Source organism: Panthera uncia, unplaced genomic scaffold (genome assembly GCF_023721935.1).
Source record: "Panthera uncia isolate 11264 unplaced genomic scaffold, Puncia_PCG_1.0 HiC_scaffold_162, whole genome shotgun sequence".
Classification (NCBI taxonomy): Eukaryota; Metazoa; Chordata; class Mammalia; order Carnivora; family Felidae; genus Panthera; species Panthera uncia.
In genome coordinates, this window is record NW_026058272.1 from 118,818 (window position 1) to 129,673 (window position 10,856).

Here is a 10,856-nt window from a genome sequence, read left to right on the forward strand (position 1 = left end):
ATTGGGGGTTCTTCAGATTTACAAATACAAAGATTGGGACTATAAAACACTTGCTAGCTAAGGACCAGGGAAGTACATAAAACTGCTAAGTTATAATAAATTTTAACCAAATAGTCCATAAAGCTTTTCCAGAATAAATTAACATTTACCAAGACCACAGGAAACTTACCTGACAAGAATGCTTTAAAGAATTAGATAGTTTATTTGTGAAATCTCTGTTACTGTCTCTTGATAAATTATCAACTTTATCTTCATTTCCAGCTGCAAACTTTATGAGTAATTGCGATGGTCCCCCCGTAGAACAATTGTGCTTAAGGCGGGATAAACAGGAAACATTTGGATAAGTTCCTCCCAATGAAATACTTCTTTGTAAAACAGCATGATTTTTGTTGATCTGTAAATTTGGTCTTTCCAACTGTCCATTGATATTTATTTGGTAATCTACATTTTGGGAGGATGGTAAACGTGCAGATGTCCTATGCATAAGCTTACTGCACTCTGAATCAGAATTAAGCTTAATTTCTGACATCTCTGGTTTACAATCACCATTTGTTGTTTCACAGTCTAACGTAGGTGCTTTTTGTTGGGTGAAATGCACCGAAACGCAAGTATATCCTTCAGATGACTTTTCACAGATAGTCTGATTCGGACTGTTATTTGCAGTAACAATTTTCTTTTGTAATGAGCCCTTCCTGTGAAGTGGTCGTATGTCTCTTACTTCTCCAGGAGTACAGATTGTTTTAGATAACCGAAGTCCATTGACAGCTGTTGAAAGAAATCCCTTAGCACCAGGACCATCTTCACTGTGGGCAAATTCACTAGGAGAAATTATAAACTGGTGTGAGGTTTGATAGGATCCTTTGCTCGGAAGAATATCTGTACTTGTTGGAGAAGTTGGTGGGGTATTTGAAGGACTCCTAGGAAAAATGACTAAGGATGAACAACGTTTTAGTGGAATTTTCGAGTTCCTGCTCACTGGCAATTTCATAATTTCTAGTCCGTGCTCCAAGTCATCCTGGACAAAGGGAACGGTACTTGGACTTCTTGAAAAAATTTCACAGGGAGTAGTATTCCTGTATGGCACACTTCTGTTGGAGGTGCTGTCGGAAGATAAATTTCCACCAAGAAAAGTATCATCAGTTGGTGGAAAAGTATAACCACTGCTGTCACTGATGATACTGTTTGTGTAGGAACCACCACTTGTGATACTTGTGCATGATCCATAATCACTACCATTGCTGCTGTAAGACCCATTCTCGCTGGTGGAACAGTTACTAAGGCTACTGCTGCGAAGGGCAGAACTGCCTACATGGTTACCATCATTCACAGCATTCAGTTCATTATCAGCCACAGCATTGTTGTAAATACTGTCCTTCAAGACACACATAAATGAAGCATCATCACCATCAGCTAAGACATTGCTAGACTGAAGACATCCACTGTACCTTGTTGGCTGTAGTGAAATCTGCAGACAGCTGCTCTTTTTATTAACGTTTTCAGGTGAAGGAACAGATGATCTTTCCTGAGACTTAACGTTTTCCTGTATTAACGGAGCTAGTGCAGTCTGTCTAGGAGTCAGCTTCATTTGAACAACGTTAGACGTTGAAATCCGTGTTGGTCTTTTGAAGCACATGTGAACATTGTTATCCAGATCATCTCCGGAGGTCTCTGACAAAGGATAAGTATTGCTTCTTCTGGCTGCAAAGTGCAATCGTAAGCTTTGTGCCATTTGTTCTCATTTCCAAACATGTTAAGGGCTGAAAGTCATAACAAAGATCTCTGTCGGGAGACAGGCTAGAAGCAGCTGCACTGCATCGAAGGAAAAAATCATTTGTGGTGCCTAAAAGAGCTCTTAAGTAGTAGTCTTTATCCTAAGTAAAACCTTAGATACCAGATATCATAGAAAGAAAAAGACGACCCATTCCCGAGACTGACGTTTCCAAATATTTTTGAATCGCGTGTAGTCAAAATGCCTTCACTTACAAAGCACTTGATTTCCAGCGACCTTTAAGCTGAGCTCAGCTGCAGCACACTGCCTCAAACACTGCCAACCTTGTTTCAATTATACCTTCTCCAATTTGCATGAATGAGTAACACAAGAACAACAATCTTCTAGCATTTCAAGTTGAAACAGTATTTTTTCACTCCAGCTCTACTAAATGAACATTTAACTATGTGAATCACAGTGCCTATACTTTCTCCAGCAGAGTTTGACCACTAATATTTTTACCCATAAGGATAGAATTACAGGAAGTTGGTAGGAATGAAACCCCATGTAATTGAGTATCAAATCAAGGATTGAATTTCCAAATAGTAGCCAGAGTAGGGAATCTCATCAAGTCAGTTGATGTAGAAAGGCATATATTCTGTTAGTTTTTTTTAATGAGTAAATTCAAACAGTTGTATAAATTTGGAAATACTAAAACTTTGAGGTTCTGAATTAAAACTCTAGCATTAAATCAAATAGATAAGTATTTTAGCTTCCAAAACCCTACTTATAAAAAGTGAAAGCTTAAGGAGAGCAATACAGAATTAGCCTAGTAATACTATTGAAAAATTGAGCATAGGTCTGAGAAAGAAAGGTTTAAGAGAAGCTGTCACCAAGCATTTTCTCCTGTAATTTTAAGGCCTTTTCCAGCCAAGTAGTACAGTCTTTAAATGATGCCATTTATATTTTGACTATTACAACTCTGCCAAGAAATAGCCTAAGCAAACATTCCTTTAAAAATATATGCAGATTAGACAGAAAAACTATACCCCAATATAGTTTGAGCACACAAGATATTTTATTCCACTGTCTCTGCAATTCATTCACTTAAGAGAGTGTTGTGGTAAGTAAAGAAGTCTAAAAAGGATTTAACACATCAAATAAACATATCTCAATGCCAATTCTGTTCTGAAAACTCTAAGAGCTCTTTGCTGGCCTCTACTGGTGTGTTGAAACAATCCATGTAGCTGTTTGATATCTAGAGAGAAATACAAACCAAGCTGCATATTTCTTTGTATAAACAAAGTCCATACTTGTTTACATTTTTGAGTACTAGCATTGCCCTCGAGGTGGAATTAGTTACTACTGCTGATAGAGCTCCCACAGTACAGAACAGTAGACTGTTTGTTCTCCAAGAGCTTGCGATTTTGTATATATATTTTTTCTGCTTTGTATTTATTTAACCTTTACTTTATTTTCAGTTTACTAGGTAATAAAAGTTTAATATTTTAATTTCTCCCCCAAATGTCATAGACCAAGTTTGGTATTCTATTTGAAAGAAACAAAGTTATTTTTAAATAATACTCTAGGGTATATTTAAACCCCTTACCTGAATTTTATAGCTGGAACTCCAGTAATAAATATATACTGGCTCATTCATAGGAGTAAAAAGTAAAATAGTTCAGTTGTTTACACCACATGGTACTACACCCAAGTTGTATTTTTCTAAGTAAGATTTTTTCCAAAGTAAAAGCAAATATGTAAAACATATACTTGCACTTTGTTTAAAAAAGAAAATGCCTTAAGATAGATCTGTTCTCAATCACAGTCTTCTAAACAGTATTTTTAATCAATTAAGATATGATAAAATAGAAATATGGAATTTGTGAAATTATATTTCTGTCTAGAATGATACAGCACTATGTTTTGGAATGTGTACAATAATTGCAAACTTAGCAATGAAATTATTATATTATTTTGGTTTTATATAATCTACCTCCTTTACGATTTTACAGACTTCAGGAAATATTCCCTATAATCCTCTTTCCTTATAGAAGGAACAGTCCTAATCTTTTCACTTTGCCTTCAAATGACTTCAGCTTTTCTTCTTGAATTAAGTTAGGGGTCTCATAGCTTAAAGAACAAACACTTCTAATAGGCTAATTAATAGGATCTAACTGCTCATACCTGTGGCCTAAAACTTCTAGTTAAACTCCTCCGGTTGTTGATATAAAATAATGAACCTCAGGTATTTGGCTAGATAAATGTTTTCTCTTTGGTAAGCTTCTCCAGAAGCATCAGTTTCATGTCCCCTAACTAGGTATCAAGCTTCCAGACCATGAGGACGGTAGCCACACATTTCTTGGGACATTTCTGGGCTCATGCTCAGCGCCAAGTAAACACTAAGTAACACCAGAGAGGAGATTAAATGGATGGATGGTCACACTTACTCTGAGTGCCTAATGCTTTCTTTCAGGAATTTTTTTTAAAAGTTGACCCAGGGGTGTCTGGATGCCTCAGTCGGTTAAGAGTCCGATTCTTGATTTAGGCTCAGGTCATGATCTCACTGTCGTGAGTTCTAGCCCTGCAACAGGCTCTGCGCTCACAGTGCGGAGCCTGCTTTGGATCCTCTGTCTCCTTCTCTCTGCCCCTCCCTCCCCACTCCCTCAAAAATAAGTATACGTTAAAAAATAAATAAAAGTTGATTCAGCTATTACTGGAAATACTGAATATTGAAGAAAATTAAATTAAATATTGAATATTAAAGAAATATTGAAAAGCACCACAGCTGGATCGGAAGGAATGATGATTGAAAATTTTGAAAGAGGGGGCTTAAGACAAGGAAAAGTAAGGCAAGAGAATGATATGCACTTTCCAGCCTGCCAGTCTGAGTTTAAACTGTAGACAGGCTAAAGAATTTGCATTGCTGGTTCTGGGCTGGGATTGCACAGGATCTGTACCACCATTACAGCAGTTCAGTGGAGAGCCTGGGGTAGAATGTAGCCCCTTAGCCAAACAGATTCCAAAAGAGGAGCATCAATTCCAAAAGAAGAGGTGGAGAGCGGTCACACCCTCATCGGGGAGGAATCTAAGCAAGTCCTGTAGAATTTCATACTCTGGAATGAAATGGATAATATCTGAGGATTAGATTGAAGCTCAGGATCCCACATTCTGAGATGTTTGGTTATTGATTATCTACACAGAAAATAATGTGATTAAATGTCAGGGATAGACTCTGGATGACACTAATCATTGATTAGAAATTTGAAAGCCAGAGTCCACTGTGATGAACAATTGTATGTGTCAATGTGGCTGGGCTCTTTTGCCCAACTGTTTGGTCAAACAGTAGGCTAGATGTTGCTATGAAGGTATGTTTCAGATGTGATTAACATTTAATTCATGGGGCGCCTGGGTGGCTCAGTCAGTTAAGCAACCGACTTCGGCTCAGGTCATGATCTTGCAGTTTGTGAGTTGGAGCCCAGCTTCCGGCTCTGTGCTGACAGCTCGGAGCCCGGAGTCTGCTTCAGGTTCTGTGCCTCCCTCTCTTTTTGCCTCTCCCCTGCTGGCACTCTCTCTCTGTCTCTGTCTCTCTCAAAATAAATGAATGTTAAAAAATTAAAAAGAAAAACATTTGATTCAGTAAATTTTGACTAAAGCAGATTACCTTCCATAATGTGATGGGCCTCATGCTATCAGCTAACGGCCTTAAAAAGCAAAGCCAGGTTTCCTGAAGAAGCAATTGGACTTCAAGATTACAACATAGACACTCTGCCTAAGTTTCCAGCTTGCTTGCCTGCCCTACAGGTTTCAGAATCAAGACTGTGACATCAACTCTTACCTGAATATTCAACCTGTTAGCCCTGTCCTACAGATTCCAGACTTGCCAGAATCCACATGACCCAATCACAACCACATGACCCAATTCCTAAAACCAAATCTGAAGCAGGCTCCAGGCTCCAAGCTGTCAGCACAGAGCCTGACACAAGGCTCGGTCAAACTCACAAGCCATGAGATCGTGACCTGAGCCAAAGTCAGACACTCAACTGACTGAGCCACCTAGGCACCCAAGTGTACTCTTTTTCAAAACAAGTGTCACTTATATGACAAACATTTTCCACAGGACTAGAAATTATCTGCCTAAGATTTTATCCGTTGCTCTTTGTTGTACATTTCCAAAGAGTATTTGTTAGGAAAAGGATATGTTCTTAATTTTGTTGTGAATGCTATACGAGAATAAACACAAATGACATTTACAGAGGCACAGGACATTTACTGCCATACAATCAAGCCTCTTACTCTACCAATGGCTATAGTTTCTATGACATCTCAGGTGATAAGTAATACTTCAATTACCTGCTAGGACTAACAACAAATCAGAGGATTAGAATGACACACACCACCCTGTTCTAATGATTTCTTGCTCCCTTTTCCTAGTAAAGCGAGCTTCTTGAGAAAAGCTGTATTTCTAATTGAGAGCAGAGTATCCAACAGAGTTGATACCCTAAATGGCATACCTTAGTTAACATACCACAGAGGGATGTATTCACAGTGATACTACTTTAATAAATTCAAAAATATGCAAAAGGAAACTATACTCAGGGGATACATATGTACATGACGAACAATTTTTTAAGGCAAAGAAATGATAAGCACAATATTCAGGACAGTGTCTACTAAGTGCGAGGGAAGAAAAGGAGATGTGATTGGGGAGGGGAAGTGAGGGCTGTAGAGTTTGGTAATGTTCTAGTTCTTAAGTTGAGTCGTAAGTGCATAGGTATTTGTCATATTATTAAAAAAAAAGATTTATATTACATACACTTTTCTATATGTTTATTTTATGATTTAAAAAACACAAATAGTAAATTCTACCTGGTCCCATCTAGAAGGAAAACAAATCTGTAGAGACAGAAGGAAAAAAATCTCTATTCTACAGAAAATGCAAAAATACAAGCAGAAAACAAACATTTCTGCATATGACCATATCTGATAAGCAAATCTTCAACATCTGTCATATCACTCAGCCTTAAAGAGTTAGATTGCAGTTAGTGATCAGTCTCCTTTGGCAATAAAAACACCCTTTTGCTTATTATGAGGCTAATTAATATATTTTAATTTCAGTATCTTCCATTAGTAGTATAGTTATCATTTCTTGAGGGAAAAAAAACATGTCATGTAGTCCAACACTAAAAACAAATTTTAAAAATCCAGTTTCTTAGTTAGCTAAGAAGTGAATGTTTCTTTTTTGGTGCCTCTGTTTAATAACTGATATGCCTTACATAACACTGTTCTTTTTTTATGTTCAAATTTTACAGGTTTAAAATATATATGTAAGATGCTAAGAAGAAGATTTGGGGATGCCTGGGTGGCTCAGTGAGTTAAGCATCCATCCAACTTTGGCTCAAAACATGATCTCATAGTTTGTAAGTTCGAGCCTCACACTGGGTTCTCTGCTGTCAGGGTGGAGCCTGCTTCAGATCCTCTGTCTCCCTCTCTCTGTCCCTCCCTTGCATGCTCTCTCTCTCTTAAAAATAAATGTACATTAAAAAAATTTTTTTTAATTTAAAAAAATTTTGAAAAGATGCGAGGGAGAAGATGTAAAATAGTATTCCTAAGAGACAAAATTAGGAAAAGGATAGGACTTCAAGATAGTCTTTAGGAGATGAGGAATCAGAACTATCATTTCACAAACATAAAATCAGCTTTAACTTTGCCCTTTTTTTCTTTGCCTCTGTAAGAGCTCGCAGTCCTTTAGAGGTTTTATCAGTGTAAAGAGGACAGTCTTCCTTTGCAGAAGAGTGGGAAGAGGAGAAGGCATGAGACACGTAAGTACATACAAGTAACAGAAGAAATCCACTGTAAGGAGGAAGCACGGGTGCAGCCGCTCAGGGAGAAGTTTCCCTGAGCCTGTGCATACCCATCAGGCCATGCTGGATGAGGGTGAGGGAAGGCAAGACAATGTGGCCAGCTTTCCTGCTATCCCATCACCTGCCACAACAGGTCTTGAGTAAGACTGTAATCTGGTGAGAACTGTCAATCAAGAGATGTGCCTGGGAGGAGAATGGAAGGGTAGAAAGTAGCACCAAGAAGGAAAAAAAAAAAGTATCCACCTCTCCTTTTTGCCCAGAGCCTCCATAACCACCCCAAGTCATCTCTCACATCACAGATTCCCAGCGTATTACCTCTGCTCTACTGAGATATACCCTGGCTTCGCATCACACTAGTGCAACATAACTTACCAATCGATTTTCATCAAATACTTCAAATAGAAGCCGGTGCTGCTGAGGATGGACCTAAGTTAAGAAAAACACAACCTTTCTTTAAAAACAAGTGAACATCAATCAACTTACCGACTCTGAGATAAATTCTTGAAAATGTTGCCATTTCCTAATTCCATTTAGGTGTATTTTAAATTATACGAGACACTTAATACAAAAGCAAACCAATCCTATGTCACCCATTTTCTAACAGCTTTACCGTAACAATGAAGTGGATTTGAGTGCTTATTTTTACATTTTTTCTAAAATAGAATGAAAGAAAGGAAAATAAAATGTCAAAAAAATTATTTAGATATTTGCAAGTACTTAAAAAAATAGGTTATAGGGGTGCCTGGGTAGCTCAGTTGGTTGAGCGACCGACTCTTGGTTTAGGCTCAGGGCATGATCTCATTGCTCTTGAACTCACTGCCAGCGCAGAGCCTGTTTGGGATTCTCTCTCTCTCCCCCTCTCTCTCTGCCCCTCCCCTGTGTGCACACTCTCTCTCTTTCTCTCAAAATAAATAAACTTAAATATATATACATATATATATTTATATATGGGTTATGTTTTAACTTATTATAAATTTTATTTACTGACTTCTCATTTATCAAGGTAGAACTACCCAAAGTGGATACTGACTTTATGGAAACTAGTTTTCTGAATCCTTTTTAGTAATGACTTTATAGAACCATTTGTTGCTTCTACTACATAGACACAAGCAGTCAAAAAGTAAACACTTAGTTTTCACTTATAAATAAAAATTAATGTGCAGTATTTTATTTTTCAAAGCTGATGCTTTCATGTTTGCTGAGATATTTCGACATCGAGTTAATATCTACTAAATGTCAAATATGAAGAAAATCTTTAATAATTTTTATACCAGAGATTAAGATGACATACAAAAAATTCTCACATTTAAGTTGATTTTTTCCCTATGAGAATAAATACATTACATTAAACACTGTGATATTTTAAAACTTTGGTTTACATGTTAAAAATATTGACAGTCTTCAGCAAAAGGTCCAATAAGTGTGAAAAATATATTTAGATACCTAAGCCAATGTCCAGTCTCCCTTATGTCCTTCTGAGAACATAATCTTAATTTTACCTGCAGCAGCATACTCAGGGTCACCACATTGTACCACTCTTGGGGGAGAGAGGCATTAATTTTTTAAAACTGAAGTATAGGATACATTCAGTAAAGTATAAAATTTACTAACCTTAAATACACAGTCTTATGACTTCTTTTTCTAAGAATTATCACGAGGTAGAATTCTTTTTTTTTTTAATTTTTTTTTTTAACGTTTATTTATTTTTGAGACAGAGAGAGACAGAGCATGAACGGGGGAGGGGCAGAGAGAGAGGGAGACACAGAATTGGAAGCAGGCTCCAGGCTCTGGGCCATCAGCCCAGAGCCCGACGCGGGGCTCGAACTCCGGGACCGTGAGATCGTGACCTGAGCTGAAGTCGGACGCTTAACCAACTGAGCCACCCAGGCGCCCCAAGAGGTAGAATTCTTATTTTAATCTAGGCAGACTAATTTCAAACTATATGCTCTTAATTACTAAGTTATACAGCCTCTCAAAGTTAAAAAAAAAAAGAAAATTTTGAGGTAAATGATCCAAAAAGTAAAAACAAGTAATTGTATTAACATTAAAAATATATATATTTCATAGGAGAAAGCATTAGGTAGGACTACAGGTTCAATCCATATCATTTAGTGTTTACAATGAAGATACAACTGCAATAAGCATATATAAAAAATGCCATTAAGGGGTGCCTGGGTAGCTGTGTCAGTTGAGTGTCCAACTCTTGATTTTGGCTCCGGACATGCTCTCAGGGTCATGGGGTCAAGCCCTGAGTCGGGCTCTAAGCTGAGCATGGAGCCTGCCTGGGATTCTCTCTCTGCCCCTCCCCTATTCTCTGTCACTGTCTCTCTCAAAATAAATACATAAATAATTTTTAAATACCATTAAAATATACAAAATACATACTAGTGAAAAGAAGGAATTATTAAAAGTAAATGTGGTCTTTATTTTTGAAATTTTCATAGTGGCCTCATTTAGAGCAAGATACGTAAAGTACTCCAATGGCAAGTTAACAAAAGTTGCATTTTTTGATATTAGACAGCAAAGTTGGATACACATTTATTCAGTTAATTTACTTGGATTCTCTTCATTCTTACCAATTTTTTTTCAATTATGTTTCTATTTTTCTTAGTACTTTTCTTGATATTTGGCCCATTGAAAAAAATTGTTTAATTTTAATTTCAGTATAGTTAACATACAGTGTTATATTAGTTTCAGATGTAAAATATAGTGATTTGACAATTCTATACATTACTCACTGCTCATCTATAAGGGTACTTTAAATCCCTTTCACCTCTTTCACCCATCCTCTCACCCACCCTCCCTCTGGTAACCATAAGTTTGTTCTCTATATTTCAGAGTCTGTTTTTATTTTTTCAACTAATATCTTATTTTTTAATTTTTTTAAATTTTAATTTAAATTTTAGTTAACATGCAGTGCAATATTAGTTTCAGGAGTAGAATTCAGTGATTAATCACTTACATACAATACCCAGTGCTCATCACAAGTGCGTTCCTAGGACCAATCACCCATCTAGCCCATCAACCACCCACCTCCCTCTATCAACCCTCAGTTTGTTCTCTATTCTTTAACAGTCTTAAAAGTCTGTTTTTCTGTTTTCTTTTTTTTTCTTTGTTCATTTGTTTTGTTTCTTAAATTCCACCTATGAGTGAAATCATATGGTATTTGTCTTTCTCTGACCCATTTATTTCACTTTGCATTATACTGTCTGGCTCCCTCCATGTTGTTGCAAATGGCAAGGTTTCATTCTTTTTTATGGCTGAGTAATATTCCATTACACACA

At 37.0% G+C, this 10,856-nt stretch overlaps 1 protein-coding gene across 2 annotated transcripts in view; it reads right to left on the bottom strand.

Annotated features, from left to right (window-relative positions):
* The window catches only part of LOC125917249 (E3 ubiquitin-protein ligase NEDD4), an 87,231-nt gene extending 78,019 nt beyond the window's left edge, over nt 1–9,212 (bottom strand). Inside the window, exon 1 of one of the 2 annotated variants that reach the window (XM_049623500.1) lies at nt 170–4,228. In XM_049623500.1, the coding sequence (XP_049479457.1) occupies nt 170–1,729 (1,560 nt within the window). In that variant the 5' untranslated portion in view covers nt 1,730–4,228. Of the gene's footprint in view, nt 1–169; nt 4,229–7,944 lie in introns of those variants that run through there. The other variant, XM_049623499.1, reaches the window with a different exon arrangement.
* Between the last annotated feature and the right edge of the window lie 1,644 nt (nt 9,213–10,856).